The sequence below is a fragment of the Loxodonta africana genome, chromosome 13 (genome assembly GCF_030014295.1).
Source record: "Loxodonta africana isolate mLoxAfr1 chromosome 13, mLoxAfr1.hap2, whole genome shotgun sequence".
NCBI classification, from domain to species: domain Eukaryota; kingdom Metazoa; phylum Chordata; class Mammalia; order Proboscidea; family Elephantidae; genus Loxodonta; species Loxodonta africana.
Genome location: NC_087354.1, coordinates 28,821,252 through 28,840,039, shown reverse-complemented (window position 1 = coordinate 28,840,039; position 18,788 = coordinate 28,821,252). Strand labels below are relative to the sequence as shown.

General features: G+C 41.4%; 1 protein-coding gene and 1 pseudogene across 7 annotated transcripts in view; one reads left to right on the top strand and one right to left on the bottom strand.

Annotated features, from left to right (window-relative positions):
- Positions 1-18,788, top strand: part of DET1 (DET1 partner of COP1 E3 ubiquitin ligase) — a 57,592-nt gene that overhangs the window by 21,655 nt on the left and 17,149 nt on the right. For 5 of the 7 annotated variants that reach the window (XM_010593843.3, XM_064267108.1, XM_064267107.1 and 2 more), the window contains one exon: positions 15,631-15,822. The exons of 1 other annotated variant lie outside the window; for it this stretch is intronic. In XM_010593843.3, coding sequence (XP_010592145.1) covers positions 15,631-15,822 — 192 coding nt within the window. The remainder of the gene's footprint in view (positions 1-15,630; positions 15,823-18,788) is intronic. One more of the 7 variants, XM_064267109.1, reaches the window with a different exon arrangement.
- LOC104846240 (large ribosomal subunit protein eL8-like) lies at positions 11,056-12,148 on the bottom strand (annotated as a pseudogene).

The following is an 18,788-nucleotide window of genomic DNA, read 5'->3' as shown; positions in this document are numbered from 1 at the left end:
CAGCCCGCTCCCTCCTTCCAGTCTCTCCTTTCGTGACCGTTTTGCCAGTTTCTAACCTTCTCTTCCCTCCCATCTCCCCTCTAGACAGGAGATGCCAAGACAGTCTCGAGTGTCCACCTGATACAAATAGCTCATTCCTCATCAGCATCTCTCTCCAATCCATTGTCCAGTCCAATCCATGTCTGAGGAGTTGGTTCCTGTCCTGGGCCAACAGAAGGTTTGGGGACCATGACCGCCAGGATTCTTCTAGTCTCAGTCAGACCATTAAGCCTGGTCTTTTTATGAGAATTTGGGGTCTGCATCCCACTGTTCTCCTGCTCCCTCAGGGGTTCTCTGTTGTGCTCCCTGTCAGGGCAGTCATCGGTTGTGGCCGGGCACCATCTGGTTAATAATATATATATATATATATATATATTTTTATTAACTTTTATTGAGCTTCAAGTGAACGTTTACAAATCAGGTCAGACTGTCACATATAAGTTTATATACACCGTACTCCGTACTCCCACTTGCTCTCCCCCTAATGAGTCAGCCCTTCCAGTCTCTCCTTTCCTGACAATTTTGCCAGCTCCCAACTCTCTCTATCGTCCCATCCCCCCTCCAGACAGGAGATGCCAACACAGTCTCAAGTGTCCACCTGATATAATTAGCTCACTCTTCATCAGCATCTCTCTCCTACCCACTGTCCAGTCCCTTTCACGTCTGATGAGTTGTCTTTGGGAATGGTTCCTGTCCTGTGCCAACAGAAGGTTTGGGGACCATGACTGCCAGGATTCCTCTAGTCTCAGTGGGTGACGTTTTTAAAAGGAATAGCCAGACCCTCTAGATCCTTCCCCTTAGCCTGCACTACCAGATGAGGCCCCTTCCTCCACCTGGGCGAAAGGCAGGAGGTTTACTCAGGTTCATGAGGCATAGCTGAGAGAGAGCAGGTGAGATATGTCATAGTGAAAAAACAGAGAAATTAAGTGAAAGTTAACTTACTGAAGGATGAGACTCCTGTCCCCTACCACGTTCTGACATCCAGGCGTATACTCCCCAGGAAGGTGAGTGATTTTTCCCTAAGGAAACTGATCAAAAGTAGAGACCTTCAGACAGTGACATTGGAGCCCCTTTGCAGTACACCTAGGTCACGCTAAATTGATACCCGCCAGTCAGCAAAGTCCTCCTGTGAATGAAGGTTCCTAATAATCATCGTAGTACGTTATTAGGAAATGATTGGTTACTTTAGGCCAAGAGCCCAAGCTAAATCCTCCTCTAGTAAGTTAGTGCTCATCAGATTTACAGCCCTCAGTTACTTCCCCAACCTTAGCCAGTTATGGAAAGTATCAGCTTTAGGTCCCAAGCTAGACCTGACCAGAGTGGTGGGTGAATCAGAATAAGCACTACTGCCAGTGGGGAAAAGGATCAGAGCATATCTCTTTCAGTGCAGGGGCATCATAAAGATAGTGCCAGCTCAGAAACAGATGGCTATCGATTTTCAGACAGCTAGATTTACCTTTTCCTTCTTTTTCTCTGGTTCACGTGAATCTTCTGCGTTATTAGCATCTCTGTTCAGTAAAGGGGAACCTGGGTGCCGTAGTGGTTAAGCGTTAGGCTGCTAACAAAAAGGTTGGCAGTTCGAACCCACCAGCCACTCCTTGGAAACCCTATGGGGCAGTTCTACTCTGTCCTGTAGGGTAGCTGTGGGTTGGAATCAAATCAACTTGATGGCAATGGGTTTGGGTTTTTTTAATTCAATGAAGGAGGAATTTTGGAAGCAGAACATGGATCAGATTTTGTTTTTTTTTTTTCATTTTGGAATAAATCATCTATTTAAAGTTAACTTTAAAATTCAGCAGATCATTACTAACAAATAACAAAAGGAATTAAGGGACTAGGTACAAAACAAACAACAAAAGCTAGGTACACTCAAGTCAGAACATGAAGAAGTCACTAGTGGGTAAGCTCCATGAGGTCAGGGGTTTTTGTCTGTTATATTCACTGTCCTGTTCGCAGCACCTAGGCCAGAGACTGGTACATGGGAGGAGCTTAGTAAGCATTTGTTGAGTGAGTGAAGTCATCCAAGAATTAGAGGAAACTATGTTTTCTGAAAATTATTTCAGAATGCATCTGAAATCAAGAGAAATTACAGGAAGCCCCAGGGAGGAGCAAATAAAAGTTGTATTCTAGCTTGGTGATCTTCAAAATTTTCCTCCATACCACCAAAAGATTTTGAAAAACTATAGATACCCTCACACATTTTTAAGTTGAGCCCTTTTTTTTTTTTTTTGCTATTAAGTTTAAAGAGTTTCAGAGGATATAATTTCCAGCATATTGGTAAACATTAACATTTACAAATGAAATTGTTATAGCACTCTTTTAAATGTAGCCAAGGAATCTGAATACCGTCGTAATTTGGTAATCAAGTATTTGATACATAAAATACAGAACAAATTATTCCCACGCTGTTGGAAATTTTATATTGTTTTGAGTTTATTAATTCATCTGCCTAATCCATCTGCCCTACAAAATTATATCCTAATGTAGTATATTTTATTGAACACCATATCATACATTGCTGCATTGAAAATATATTGTAGGTATAAATTGAAATTATTTTTTATTTCTTGTGAACACATGGTTCTAAATGCTAAATTTTATGGTATCTTGGTAAGAGTAAGATCTTTGGTAAAAGTAAATGAAAATGGGTCCTTTATGGCTCAGAATAAATGTTTAAGAAAAAAGAAATAAAATGGACACCAAGAGTAGCAAATCATTTAAGGAAAGTCTTTATCACAAGAAATGGAGATCAGAACAAAACCAACAGAGTGAAGAATAAGGAAGCGATACTGTATTCACTGAAGCAACAGGAAGCTACAGAAACAGGAACATTCCTAGATACCTAGGTGTTTTTAGAAATTTAAAATATGTTAATTACAAAAAAAGAAAATTTTAGACCTATATCCCTCATGAACATAGATGCAAAAATCCTTAACAAAATTCTAGCCAATAGAATCCAACAACACATCAAAAAAATAATTCACCCTGATCAAGTGGGATTTATACCAGGTATGCAAGGCTGGTTTAATATCAGAAAAACCATTAATGTAATCCATCACATAAATAAAACAAAAGACAAAAACCACATGATCTTATCAATTGATGCAGAAAAGGCATTTGACAAAGTCCAACACCCATTTATGATAAAAACTCTCACCAAAATAGGAATTGAAGGAAATTTCCTCAACATAATAAAGGGCATATATGCAAAGCCAACGGCCAATATCACTCTAAACGGAGAGAACCTGAAACCATTTCCCTTGAGAACGGGAACCAGACAAGGATGCCCTTTATCACCGCTCTTATTCAACATCGTACTTGAAGTCCTAGCCAGGGCAATTAGGCTAGACAAAGAAATAAAGGGTATCCAGATTGGTAAGGAGGAAGTAAAGCTATCACTATTTGCAGATGACATGATCGTATACATGGAAAACCCTAAGAAATCCTCCAGAAAACTACTGAAACTAATAGAAGAGTTTGGAAGAGTCTCAGGATATAAAATAAACATACAAAAATCACTTGGATTCCTCTACATCAACAAAAAGAACACCGAAGAGGAAATAACCAAATCAATACCATTCACAGTAGCCCCCAAGAAGATAAAATACTTAGGAATAAATCTTACCAAGGATGTAAAAGACCTATACAAAGAAAACTATAAAACTCTGCTACAAGAAATTCAAAAGGACACACTTAAATGGAAAAACATACCCTGCTCATGGATAGGAAGACTTAACATAGTAAAAATGTCTATTCTACCAAAAGCCATTTATACATACAACGCACTTCCAATCCAAATACCAATGTCATACTTTAAGGGAATAGAGAAACAAATCACTAATTTCATATGGAAAGGAAAGAACCCCCGGATAAGCAAAACATTACTGAAAAAGAAGAAGAAAGTGGGAGGCCTCACCCTACCTGATTTCAGAACCGATTATATAGCTAGCGTAGTCAAAACAGCCTGGTACTGGTACAACAACAGGCACATAGACCAATGGAACAGAATTGAGAATCCAGATATAAATCCATCCATTTATGAGCAGCTGATATTTGACAAAGGACCAGTGTCAGTCAATTGGGGAAATAATAGTCTTTTTAACAAATGGTGCTGGCATAACTGGATATCCATTTGCAAAAGAATGAAACAGGACCCATACCTCACACCATGCACAAAAACTAACTCCAAGTGGATCAAAGACCTAAACATAAAGACTAAAACGATAAAAATCATGGAAGAAAAAATAGGATCTACCCTAGGAGCCCTAATACAGGGCATAAACAGAATACAAAACATTACCAAAAATGATGAAGAGAAACCAGATAACTGGGAGCTCCTAAAAATCAAACACCTATGCTCATCTAAAGACTTCACCAAAAGAGTAAAAAGACCACCTACAGACTGGGAAAGAATATTCAGCTATGACATCTCAGACCAGCGCCTGATCTCTAAAATCTACATGATTCTGTCAAAAATCAACCACAAAAAGACAAACAACCCAATCAAGAAGTGGGCAAAGGATATGAACACACATTTCACTAAGGAAGATATTCAGGCAGCCAACACATACATGAGAAAATGCTCTCGAGCATTAGCCATTAGAGAAATGCAAATTAAAACTACGATGAGATTCCATCTGACACCAACTAGACTGGCATTAATTCAAAAAACACAATAAATGTTGGAGAGGCTGCGGAGAGACTGGAACTCTCATACACTGCTGGTGGGATTGTAAAATGGTACAACCACTTTGGAAATCCATCTGGCGTTATCTTAAACAGTTAGAAATAGAACTACCATACAACCCAGAAATCCCACTCCTCGGAATATACCCTAAAAATACAAGACCCTTCACACAAACAGATATATGCACACCCATGTTTATTGCAGCTCTGTTTACAATAGCAAAAAGCTGGAAGCAACCAAGATGTCCATCAACGGACGAATGGGTAAATAAATTGTGGTATATTCACACAATGGAATACTACGCATCGATAAAGAACAGTGACGAATCTCTGAAACATTTCCTAACATGGAGGAACCTGGAAGGCATTATGCTGAGCGAAATGAGTCAGTTGCAAAAGGACAAATATTGTATAAGACCACTATTATAAGATCTTGAGAAATAGAAAAAACGGAAAAGAACACATACTTTTGTGGTTACAAAGGGGGGAGGGAGGGAGGGAGGGAGAGGGCTTTTTATTGATCAATCTGTAGATGGGAACTGCTTTGGGTGAAGGGAAAGACAACACTCAAAACAAGGAAGGTCAGCCTAATTGGACAGGATTAAAAGTAAAGAGGTTTCCGAGATAAAATGAAAGCTTCAAAGGATAGCGAAGCAGGGGCTGGGGTCTGGGGAACTTGGTTTGAGAGGACTTCTAAATCAATGGGCAAAACAATTCTATTATGAAAACACTCTGCATCCCACTTTGAATTGTGGCACCTGGGGTCCTAAATGCCAACAAGCAGCCATCTAAAATACATTAATTGGTCTCAACCCACCGGGAGCAAAGGCAAAGGAAGAACACCAAGGTCACACGACAACTAAGAACCCAAGAGACAGAAAGGGCCACTTGAACCAGAGACCTACAATATCCTGAGACCAGAAGAACTAGTTGGTGCCCGGCCACAATCGATGTCTGCCCTGTCAGGGAACACAACAGACAACTCCTGAGGGAGCAGGAGACCAATGGGATGCAGACCCCAAATTCTCATTAAAAGACCACACCTAATGGTATGATTGCGACTAGAGGAATCCCAGAGACAATGCTCCCCAGAACTTCTGATGGCACAGGACAGGAACCATCCCCGAAGACAAATCATCAGACATGAAAAGGACTGGTCAGTGGGGGAGAGAGAGATACTGATGAAGAGTGAGCTAATTAAATCAGGTGGACACGGGAGACTGTGTTGGCAACTCTTGACTGGAGGGGGGATGGGAAGATAGAGAGAGAGGGAAGAAGGTAAAATTGGCACGAAACGAGAGACTGTAAGGGCTGACTCAATAGGGGGAGAGCAAGTGGGAGAAGGGAGTAAGATGTATGTAAACCTACATGTGACAGACTGATTGGAATGGTAAATGTTCACTTGAAGCTTAATAAAAATTTAAAAAAAAAAAAAAAAGGCAAAAACAAATCAAAAAAAAAAAAATATGTTAGATAGTGGTTGAACTCTCCAAGAAAGTAGAATAAAAAGGGAAGGAAAGTGGAAGCTAAACAATAAGAAAATTAGAGGTATCAGCTCAGGAGGTCCAATATCTGGCCAGTTCTAGAAGGAGCAGTAGAGAAAATGGAGAGGAAATTATTAAAGAAATAAGACAATTTTCCAATACTGAAGGACATGAATTTCCAGGTTGGAAGGCCCATCCAGCAGTGTGCTGGAGCTGGCTGGTACTAGCTCACAAGAGCCTGTTGTTAAATTTTCGGTAATTTTGCAAGCTGATTGTTAAAATACAGCCATTATTAAGAATTAAATTCTATATAAAAAACCTAAATGTGAAAACTAAAGCCATAAGATTCCTAGAGAACAAGCAGGGGCAACGCTATCAGGCCTAGCTTTCAACAGTGGATTATCTAATGCAGTAACAAAACCACAAATAGCAAAAGACAGAATAAATAAATGAGACCTCATAGAAATTAAAAACTTTTGTTCATCAAAAGACTACCAAAAAAGTGAAAAGACAAGCTGTTTACTGGGAGAATATCTTTGGGAACCATGTAACTGCTAAGAATCTAATAACCAAAATATGTATAAAACTTCGACAACTTAACAACAAAAAGACAACCCAATCATAAAATGGGCAAAGGACCTGAATAGACAGTACACCAAAGAGGACATTCAAATGGCCACCAAACACTTGAAACTCAGCTTCATGAGCCATCGCAGAGATGCAGAGCAAAACCACAATGAGATACCATTTCACTCCCATGAGGATGGCTGTGATGGTTAAGATAGTGTGTCAGCTTGGCTGGGCCACGATCACTCCTTCCCATGATTGAATCTGTTGAGTGGCCAATCAGTTGAAAGGGAGCTTCGTTGGAGGTGTGGCCTGCATCCAAATATAAGCTTTTTTGCTCACTCTGGATCCTGTGGCTGCCTCCTGTTTGTCTGACCTCCAGTTCTTGGGACTTTAGCTGCCACCTTGTCTGCAGAACTTGGGGTTCCTCAATCTTCACAGCCTGAGAGCAGGAGCCATGCTCTCCGACCTGCAAACCTTAGATTTGCCAGCCCCTACAGCTCAATCCTGATCTTGATCCACGGACTTGGGACGTTCCAGCCTCTACAGTTGTGTGAGCTGTTTCCTTGAGATAAATCTCACTCTATATGTATTTATATGCTTTACTAGAGAACCCAGCCTAAGACAATGGATAAATTAAAAAAAAAAAAGAAGATAACAAATGTTGGCAAGGATGTGGGGAAACTGGAACCCTTACCAGTTGCTCGAGAAAAAGCAAAATGGCACAGTTCTTGTGGAAAACAGTGCGGCGGTCCCTAAAAAAACGAAAAATAGAACTACCATATGGCCCAGGAATTCCACACCTAGATGTATATCCAAAAGACTTGATAGCAGAGACTCAAAAAAAGACTTGTACGCCAATGTTTACTGCAGCACTATTCACAATGGCCGAAGGTGGAAACAACTTAAATGCCTATCAACAGATGAAGGAATAAAATGTGGTATATACATTCAATGGAATACTACTCAGCCAGTAGGAGAAATGAAGTCTTGGTACCCGGTACAGCATGGACAGAGCTGAAGACATGATGCTGAGCAAAATAAGCTATCGCAAAAGGACAGATATTATATAATTTCACTTATATAAAAAGACAACAAAGGCAAGTGTATGGAGACGAGAGTTTATTAGTGGTTAGCAGGGGTGGGAGGGAGGAAGAAAGGGGGATTAATGGGATAGAAAAATCACATTGAGTAAGAGTAGGGCTGCACAGCTGATTATTGTAACTGCTGTCAATAAGTTGTATACCAGTGAAAATTGGGGAAAGTTGTGTAATACATTTACAAAAATGACACACACAAAAAAGGGTAGCTGCTGAGGCTGCTTATGTATAACCAAACATGGGATTTGGTTCCTTGGCTTGGAGGTTTAGAGTCATGGTTTCATGGAACATCCCAGTTAATTGACCTAATAACATGTTTAGTGCTTCTGTTCTACCTCCTAATTTGTTGCATAGTGCCTGGGTTCTTAATATCCAAGGCACAACAATTGATCTGTATTCACCTGGAGCAACAGAGGAAGAAGGAGAGCCAGGAATAGGAGGAAGATGTGGAATGTTTGCTAATTGCCTCCATGAACAACTGCCTGCTTTACCATGAGACCGGAAGAACTGGATGGTGCCAAGCTACCACTACTGAACATTTTGATCCAAGATTCCGTAGAATCCTGATCAAAAGGGGAAAAATGCAAAATAGAATTTTAAATTCTCATGGACTCTAGACTTTCTGGAGCCATGGAGGGTGAATGAACCCCTGAAACTGTTGCCCTTAGATAATCTTTAAACCTTAAACCAGAAATATCCCTGGAAGTCATCTTAAAACCAAACCGTAGTTTAGCTTAACAGGTGAAAAAGGCCAGCCTTGAGCATTATGTTCTTTTAAGAACTATCTATATGGGATCAAATTGATAACAGTGGCTCAAAAGATTAGATGGGAACCTTAGGGGGTATGCATTTATATTAATGAGGGAAGAACAGCTCAGAAAAGGAAGGTTAAAAATGGTTGCATAACTGAAAGAATGTAATCAGTATCACTAAATTATACATGTAAAAACTGTTGAATTGGTCTGTGTTTTGCTGTGTATATTCTCAACAACAACAACAACAAAATAAAATTTAGGGAAAATATAAATTCTATAAATTTACAATCAAATAAATTATATTAAAAGCGGAGGTAGTAAATATTCAACATGCTTAACGTCCTAATTATTTTACTGTTATTTGTGCTCTTAAGTTTACTTATATCTGTTTTATCTGTATGGTGAAAATACTATATAATAGTGTGCTACTGCACATCTCTTGACAACTTGATGTTCAGTGATAACACATTGGTAGTTTGAAATTGGCCACAGCAGAAGTATTTACTACACAGCAGTTTTAAGTGCTAGGTATCGTGTTTTTGTTGTTGTTACTGGAGAAATAATCATTAAGTCGTTGTTGTTGTTGTTAGGTGCCGTCAGGTCAATTCCAACTCCTAGTGACCCTGTGTACAACAGAACAAAGCACTGCCCGCTCCTGTGCTATCCTCACAATCATTACTATGTTTGAGTACATTGTCGCAGCCAGCGTGTCAGTCCATCTCGTTGAGGGTCTTCCTCTTCTTCACTGACCCTCTACTTTACCAAGCATGATGTTCTTCTCCAGGGATTGGTCTCTCTTGATCACATGTCCAAAGTATGTGAGATGAAGCCTTGCCATCTCGCATCTAAAGAGCATTCTGATGATTAAGCCTTTACTGGCATATAGTTGGATCCATCAATTACCCATGTCTCATGAATGAAAAAAAGCCCTACACTGAGGCATATCATCATGAAACTTTGGAACACTGGGGATAAAGAGAAAATTGAAGAAACTTTTGGAAAAAATATACATTGCACATGTAAAAAGTAAGGCTTCAGAATGGCATCGCACTTACCACTAGCAACACTGAAAGCTAGAAGCCATTGGAATCATGCCCTCAGGCTTCTCTGAGAAAAATTATTTTTAATTTAGAATTCTATATACAAATAATGGGGTAGAACAAAGATATTTTTCAGACATGTAAGTCTGAAAAAATTACTTCATCCCATGTATCTTTTCTAAGGAAGCCTCTGGAAGACCTACTTATCTCACCAGTAAACCAAGAAAGAGTCTAACAGTGGAGAAAGGCAAAGAGAATTGGGAGGATGATGGTAAAGGGAAGTTTCAGAATGACAGATCACCAGTCAAAGTAGATGGAAGCAGGAGAGTGGAAGAGTCCAAGAGGAATCATTCGGGAACAGAATAAAATGGTTAGACCAGCTGGTGGGTTTGAGTGTATTAAGATGAACTTGTCAGTTCCATTCTAGTAGAACTGTCATGGTAGGCCTCATTGAGAAGATACTTGGGCAAAGATTTTGGAGGAGCTCAGGGAGCAAGCATATGGATATCAGAGGGAAGGATATACCAAGTAAAAGCAATAGCAGATATAAAGGCCCTGAGGTGGGAGGGTCTCTGGTACACCTGAGGAACACCAAGGAGGCCAGGGTGGCTGGATTGGAATGCACAGAGGGCAGAGTAGGAGGAGATGTGGGCAGAGACCAGATGTGGAGGCCAGACACATAGGACCCTGGAGCCCATTCTAAGCCTTTTGGCTGCAACTATAGATGAGATAGGGAGCAGTGTAGTGTTGGAGCAGAGAGAGGTGGTCTGATTTATGTTTTAACAGTGTTTCTCTGCCTGCCGTGTTACGAATAGACTTGTCAGCAGCTAGGGTAGAAGCAGGGGGCACCAGTTATGAGACTGTTGCAATTATCCCATAAATAAAATTATTGCAGTCTGTTTTCTGTCACTAGGATGTAAATGCTGTTTTGTTCACTGACACGTCCTGAATACGTAGAAGAATGCCTGGCATATAAAAAAGTGAATTGAAAAAGAAAAAGCACTTGCCGTCAAGTCAGTTCCAGCTCATGGCAGCCCCTCATGCTCTGTAAAGTTTTCTTTTTCGCACACCATATCTTTCTTTCTACCCAAATGAGTCGGTAACTGGTTGAACATAAAATCCTGCCTTGGTTCAGAGTATTCAGGTACTGTATATGACCAAACAGTTTAAGATGCTTTTCCAAAACTTGACTGGCATGCAGATTAACACTTTACAGAGTGATCTGATAAACATAAGTTTCACACAGCTCTTTCCCTTCCAGGGGAAAAGGCCCCTGGGTTTGAACACACACTTGCCATCACCCCTACAAATGTGCATACTTTCAACCCAGAATGCCAAACGGACACTGGCTGAAGGATAAGTTTTAGTTTTACGTACAGAAAAATCATCTTTGTCTTTAGCCCACTTTGATGGCAAGTTCATTAGCTTTTGTCTTTTCTAGCTTAGCACTGCGAGCCACAGATTTGGGACCCAGGACATTGCCTCCCCAGTGATGGTGGATCTTATCATGTCTTTCATTGTAATTGGTCCTAATAGTTTCCATCCGCTTAGCCACAGCCCTTTGTCTTCCGAGTTCACCTGTGTGAAGACGATGGGTGGTGCAGGTCTTTTTGTGGACTAGCCATCCCAATCTGTCCTTCCCTTGATGATGCAGTAGGGAACCCCCATTGTATGACACAAGGCAGGCAGGAAGACAACCAGCTCAGTGAGGTCCATGCCACATGCAGCTAGACCTTCTGGCTTTTCACAAGGTAATGACAGTATTAACCCTAGCTCGAAGGACAGGAGGTCTCTTAATGGGAACATCCCCTTTGCCAGCAGCTTTCTTCTCACCCGGGGCCAACAGCCTCTGCTTCTCTTGCTTTGTCTCTGGTCTGTACTTGTGAGTCAGCTTCAGCCCTTGATTGAGTAGCTGTCTGGTGGTCCAAGGCCTGGGTGAACTGGTTAATGGTGGGAGGTGCTTTTAGCTGCTTTTTTAAGAGGATAGCCTTTTGCCGCTGCAGCCAGATGTAGTGGGGCCATTTGACAAAGCAAGTGAGGTCCCTTTTGGGTTGGACGTCATGTCCGATGCCAAAATTCTTGGGCCCTTTATCGAACAGGGGATTTACCGTCTTAATGATCTCTTGCTTCTTGACGCAGCAGAGGCCAGGGCCACCTTTATTCCCCTTGGCCTTCTTTCCTTTTGTCATTTTGGGCATCTGGATGAGAGTTCCATAGGATTTTCAAAGGCTGGTTTTTCAAAAGTAGATCACCAGGCCTTTCTTCCAAGGAGCCCCTGGATGGATTGAAACCACCAACCTTCCTTTAGTAGCTGAGTGCTTAACTGTTTGCACCACCCAGGGACTCCTTGGCACATACTAAACCCATTGCTGTCGAGTCAATTCCGGCTCATAGCGACCCTACGGGGGAAAGTAGAACTGCCCCATAGGGTTTCCAAGGAGCAGGTAGTTGGTTGGAACTGCCAACCATTTGGTTAGCAGCTGAGCTCTCAACTATTGTGCCACCAGGGCTCCTGCGCCCTCAGTAATTTCTTGATTGAGTAATGGTGGCTATCAGGGTGGTAGCATTGAGAGTGGTAAGTAATCAATTCTAGTATAATGTATTTTGAAGGTAGAGCCCAAAATAGTAGTGAAGGATGGGATATGGCTGTGAAAGAAGGAAGTCAAAGATGATTCTAACTTTAGGAAGGAGTTGCCATTAAATTGCGATGGCAAAGACTGTGGGTAGAGCAGGTTTAGGGGGGAACATAAAAAGTTTTTGAGTGGAGAGGTCTAGTAGTTTCTCAGGAAGGAAGGAGTGATGTTTGTGTCAGATCCACATGACAGGCCTAGTAAGATGAAGACTGATAAAAACTACCGGATTTAGCAACGTGGAGATCATTGATGACTTTAGCAGACCAGTTTCAGGGAAACGGTGAGGGTGAAAGCCTGTTTGGAGTGGATTTCAGAAAGAATGGGAGGAGAAGAATTGGAGACAGTATAGAAAACTATTTTGAGGAGTTTTAAGTGGGAGGAAGAAGGTGGCATGTTTGTATGCAGGTGAGAATGGTCCTGTTGAGAAGGGGGAATTGATGGTTTAGGAGAAAGGGGATGCTTTTGAGAGGGGATGGGTCCTAGTGCACAGGTGGAGGGGTTGGCTTTACCTGGGAGCACGGACAGCTGTATAGGTACAGATGTTGGGCAGATGTGCTGATGAGAGCTTTGAAAAGTCCTCTTCTGATTGCTTCTATTTGCCAGTGCATGGTAAGCAATACCATTAGCTGAGAGTGAACACAGAGGAGGAATTACGAAATCGCCACCGAAGAGAGTAGGAGACTGGCTGGACTGTGGGAATGTAGCGTGAGTGTCCCACAGCATTAAGGACCCACTTGAGATTCATCATCATGAATTTAAAGTGAGCATTGCTGTATGTTTTTCTCCAGCTATGGAATAGGGAGAGAGTTCAAATTAACTAGAGTTGTAGTTTTTCCAAGCAAGAGCCACAAAGCAAGAGAGGACAGAGTTGTCGAAGATGAGTGCAGTTTTAATGATTGACTGGAATTTAAGTTGGGCAAGGAAGGAAAGACATGATGAGGGTGTAGGGCATTAAAAAGTTGGTGCAATCAGTGGATTGTAGGTCCTTTGGGGTTGAAGGATTGTTGAAGTTGGGATTGTTAGAGGGAGTGAGCAGGAAAGACGGAGAAGGCGTTTGGAGAGTGCTCGGCCCTGAGATGGTGGAGGGTTTGCAGTAGCTTGTAATGAGAAGGTTGAGGGCATGACCTTGGGAATGTGTGGCTGAGACAAAGAAGAGGTCAAGGAACTACGAGGTTATGGTATTGGAAGGATTATCTGTGAGAATTTTGAAATCACCAAGAATTAAGACAAGCGTAGCTGGATGGAGTGACAGTGAGCTCTGCGCTAAGCTCATGAAGATGCCACAGGGAGTGACTGTTTTGTCCTTTAGTCAGTGGGGAGCATGGAGAATGGAGGGGGTGGTGCTGCTAAGGAATAGAGACTGCCTCAGCCTATTGATTGTCCCAGATGCTTTAATTTGTGATCATCACAAAGCCATGGGCCAGCCCCGTCATTTTACCTTTTGAAGTCAGTGAACTAGACAGGGTTGGGCGTGAATTATGAGATGCAGCACTAGATCTTTGCTGAAAAGGGGCCGAAAACCGAAGAACCTAAGATCTTTGATTCCACTTCAAATGGAAGGGAAAGAAATCAGTCCTATCTGGGTCAGGGCTTAATTTTATGGTTTACGCTGAGGCTGTGAACGTTGTTATCCCCAGGAGTAATGGAAAAGCAGTGTGTGTGGGAGCTGAGAAGCGGTCATGTTCATCTAGCACCACCAGTTAACACTGGAAACAGAAATCAGAATCTGGCTAAACAGTCTTTTTGGCCTCATCAAAGTTAGGGACATTGAAATTTTTTATTCCAGTAGTTCTTACTCTATTCATATTCTTATTCATAGTTTTCTCATCTGGACAAAAACGGTTATTTATTATATTTTCCCGTTGACTATTAAACCATATTATATGCTTTGATATACAGATTTAAAAAAAAAGCGGTATCGTTAGCAACATTCTTCCTAAAACTATACCAAAAAAACCCAGTGCCATCAAGTCAATTCCGACTCAGCGACCCTATAGGACAGAGTAGAACTGCCCCATACAGTTTCCAAGGAGCGCCTGGCAGACTGGAACTGCTGACCCTTTGGTTAGCAGCTGTAGCTCTTAACCACTACACCACCAGGGTTTCCTTCTAAAACTATAGGAAAGTAAAAAAGAAAAAAAAATAATCTAAAACATCCTTACAGAAACGCAGCTATTAGCATTTTGGTGTACTTCTGCCACTCTGTCTCTCCTTTTTTTAAGACTTCAATGAGTTTTTGTTTTTGTGTTTTTAACCATACTGTATTTATAGTATTGTAGGCTACTTTTTTTACTTAGCATTATAATAAACATTTACCCTGTTACCATATATTCCTTAAAAATTTTAGTTTTCCATTAAGTTTTTATTTTTCCTTCAGTTTTTCATTATTATAAGCAATGTGAACACAGATTTTTCTGCAGTGAGGGTTGCTTCCTTAGGATAAATTTCTAGAAGTATAGAGATATTTGGTCAAAGGGTATTAATTTTAGTATTTGTCTCATCTGTGAAAAATAGTTATTCCATTATTTCTAGCAAAGATGAGTCGGGTGTGTGACTGTCTCTGTGTGGCTGTTCTGGCTCCCGATGCTCCTGTAGGGGTGGAGAAAGCTGGGCTGTTCTGGCTCCCGGTGCTCCCGTAGGGGTGGAGGAAGCTGGGCTGTTCTGGCTCCCGGTGCTCCCGCAGCGGTGGAGGAAGCTGGGCTGTTCTGGCTCCCGGTGCTCCCGCAGGGGTAGAGGAAGCTGGGCTGTTCTGGCTCCCGGTGCTCCCATAGGGGTGGAGGAAGCTGGGCTGTTCTGGCTCCCGGTGCTCCCGCAGGGGTGGAGGAAGCCGGCTCCCAGACTTTGTTTGAACAGAGCAGAGGAGCGCTTTGGTGGGAGATTTGGTGGCAGTCAGCTTGCAGCAGACCCCAGGAAGAACCAGAGAGGCTCCTTGTGTTCCGGGTTCCCTGCCCTTCGTAACTTCTTCCTTAATGCAACCTAAGACTCTTTATTTGGGCAAAGATAAGTTCTTGAAAAAATTTTTTTTACTTGAGCTGTTATCAAAAAGAGTAGAAATAGTTGCCATAGACGGGTTATACTCATTTAAACCTGTTTGTAGAGCCTGTGTTAACTTTTCTAAAGTAGTTTTCCCCATTTCTAATTCTGTTTTTTCCTTTTTAAGATATTTGTAACTAGCCAGACTCGTGATGTAAGAGTTCTGCTCTCATTCAGGACTTTATTTTTTATTTGCAGAATAGATTATTTTTAGACATACGTTCGTAAATTTAAAATCCAAGCAGCTTTGTGTATCTGCTAACAAAGCCTTCTTCACTGGTGCTTTATTTTAGGTTCAAAGACACTATTATCAATGCCAAGTATGGAGGGCACACGGAGGCAGTGCGCCGGCTGCTGGGACAGCTCCCCATCAGTGCCCAGTCCTACAGTGGGAGCCCCTACCTTGATTTGTCTCTTTTCAGCTACGATGACAAGTGGGTGTCAGTCATGGAGCGGCCCAAGACTTGTGGAGATCACCCTATCAGGTACACCATCACTGCTACAGCTACAGCAGCTTCAGGGCTGAAGGCGGCCTGGTTTATCTTCTTCTGTTCTTGGACACCATTTCGTTATGATTCTTTCCAGCTGTACTCATGGGTGAAATTGAAAGGGCAGGCTGTTTCTGTCATGTGGTGAGTGCTTTGATCATTTAGGTTCTAATCTCATAAGTTAACTAGTTCTCCTTTTTCCTTCTCATCAGAGCATCCAATTCAAACAAGTGTTGTCCTCTTTGAAGGTATCCAGGGAAGGAGATGGTACTTTTCCACTTAATAATCTAGTTCCACTCCGTAATAGTTTTTGTAGTTGAATCTTTTTATTATGTCAACTTAAATTATTTTATCACCCCATGTTACCTAGTAGAAAAGATAGCAGAAGCATTTTGAGAAATAAGCTGGTTTAGGAGAAACCTTTACTTCCTCACTTTTGGAGGAATTTTGGAATATAAATTACTGTGTGATCTCTGGACTGTGTTATCCTGACTCTGTGGATCATAACAAATTACAGGTAACATTACAAAGAATGGGAATTCTAGAACACTTAATTGTGCTCATGAGGAATCTGTACATAAATTAAGAGTCAGTTGTTTGGACAGAACAAGGGGATACTGCATGGTTTAAAGTCAGGAAAGGTGTGTGTCAGGGTTGTATTCTTTCACCATACTTATTCAATCTGTATGCTGAGCAAATAATCTGAGAAGCTGGACTGTATGAAGAAGAATTGGTGGGCATCAGGATTGGAGGAAGACACGTTAACAACCTGTGATTAGCAGATGACATATCCTTGCTTGCTGAAAGTGACGAGGACTTGAAGCACTTACTGATGAAGATCAAAGACCATAGCCTTCAGTATGGATTACACCTCAACATAAAGAAAACAAAAATCCTTACAACTGGAACAATAAACAACATCATGATGAATGGAGAAAAGATTGAAGTTGTCAGAGGTTTCATTTTACTTGGATCCACAATTAACACCCATGGAAGCAGCAGTCAAGACATCAAAAGATGTGTTGCATTGGGTAAATCTGCTGCAAAGGACCTCTTTAAAGTGTTGAAAAGCAAAGATGTAACCTGGAAGACTAAGGTGCGCCTGACCCAAGTCATGATATTTTCATTCGCATCATATGCATGGGAAAGCTGGACAATGCATAAGGAAGACCAAAGAAGAATTGACACCTTTGAATTGTGGTGTTGTCGAAGAATACTGAATATACCATGGACTGCCAAAAGAACGAACAAATCTGTCTTAGAACAAGTATAACCAGAATGCTCCTTAGAAGCAAGGGTGGTGAGATTGCGTCCTATATACTTTGGACATGTTATCTAGGAGGGATCAGTCCCTGGAGAAGGACATCATGTTTGGTAAAGTACAGGGTCAGGGGAAAGAGGAAGACCCTTAACAAGATGGATTGACACAGTGGCTGCAACAAAGGGCTCAAGCATAACGATTGTGAGCATGGCACAGTACTGGGCAGTGTTTTGTTCTGTGGTGCATAGGGTCGCTATGAGTCGGAACCGACTCGGCAGCACCTAACCACAACAACAACCTATGGAACCTTGAAACTAACCTCTTACAAGCAGTCCCTCCCTTACAAATATGCAGTTCATAGAGCCACCTGTCCCTGCCAGGTCTGGAGCCTGTGTTGTTCTGTGTGCTGTAACAGGTACTAGGGAGAGGAAGAGGTACTGCTGCCACCGGTGGGATTACTCCAAAGGAGATGTTTTCCCGGAGCCCTGCGCTAAAGCTGGGAAGGTCTTGTTCACATAGAAACACTGAAATTTAGATCTTTTTAGTAGTAGTATTTCATAATCCAGCTTCAGTGTGTATTAAATGGACCTGTATAACATTCTTTTATAATTAATTATCATTCATCCTATTTCCTTTGGGAAATTGCAGTCAAGTTCCAAAACCCAATTTTTAAAAACTTTTTATTATGGAAAATTTTAAACATGTACAGAAAGTAGAATAGTATAATGAACCTCCACGTATCCATCATCCAGCTTCAATAGTCATCAACACATTTTCAGTCTTGTTTCATCTAGACCCACTACCACCGCCACTACTATCCCCCCCGATTATTTTGAAGCCAATCCCAGATATCGTATTAAACTTTATCTCATAAAAACAAGTATTAATACTATCAAATATCTAGTCAGTGTCCACAATACCATTATCCCATTTTAAGAAATTAACAAAACTTTAGCAGTACAGTGAAACCTGTGAGAGCTGTAACTCAACAGAACTACCTTGTTTTTTTGAATCTCACAAGATTTCCATCTTTGACAGGGTGTAACTACTTTTTCTATCACTCTGTATTAGTGGAAATATTTGAGTTTTCCTTCTTTGACAGGTTTCTGCCTATTATGCATTGAATTGTGTCCTGTCTCCTCCTCACCCCACAAAATGCGTGTCAACTTGGCTAGGCCATGATTCCTGGTATTGCGTGGTTGTCCTCCATTTTGTGATCTGATGTAATTATCCTGCATGTTGTAAATCCTAACCTCTATGATGTTAATGAGGCAGGATTAGAGGCAATTATACTAATGAGGCAGGACACAATTTACAGGATTAGATTGTATCTTCAGTCAATCTCTTTTGAGATGTAAAAGAGAGAAGCGAGCAGAGGGGAGAGGGACCTCATACCACCAAGAAAGATGAGCCAGGAGCAGAGCTCATCCTTTGGACCTGGAGTCCCTGTGCTGGGAAACTGCTAGACCCAGGGAAAGAATGACGACAAGGACCTTCCCCCAGAGCCGACAGAGAGAAAGGCTTCCCCTGGAGCTGGCACCCTGAATTCAGATTTCTAGCCTCTTACACTGTGAGAGAATAAATTTCTATTTGTTAAAGCCATCCACTTGTGGTATTTCTGTTATAGCAGCACTGGATAACTAAGATACCGCCTTACACAGGTTCCAGCTTTCTCAGGTTTTACTGTATCACCAAATATCTA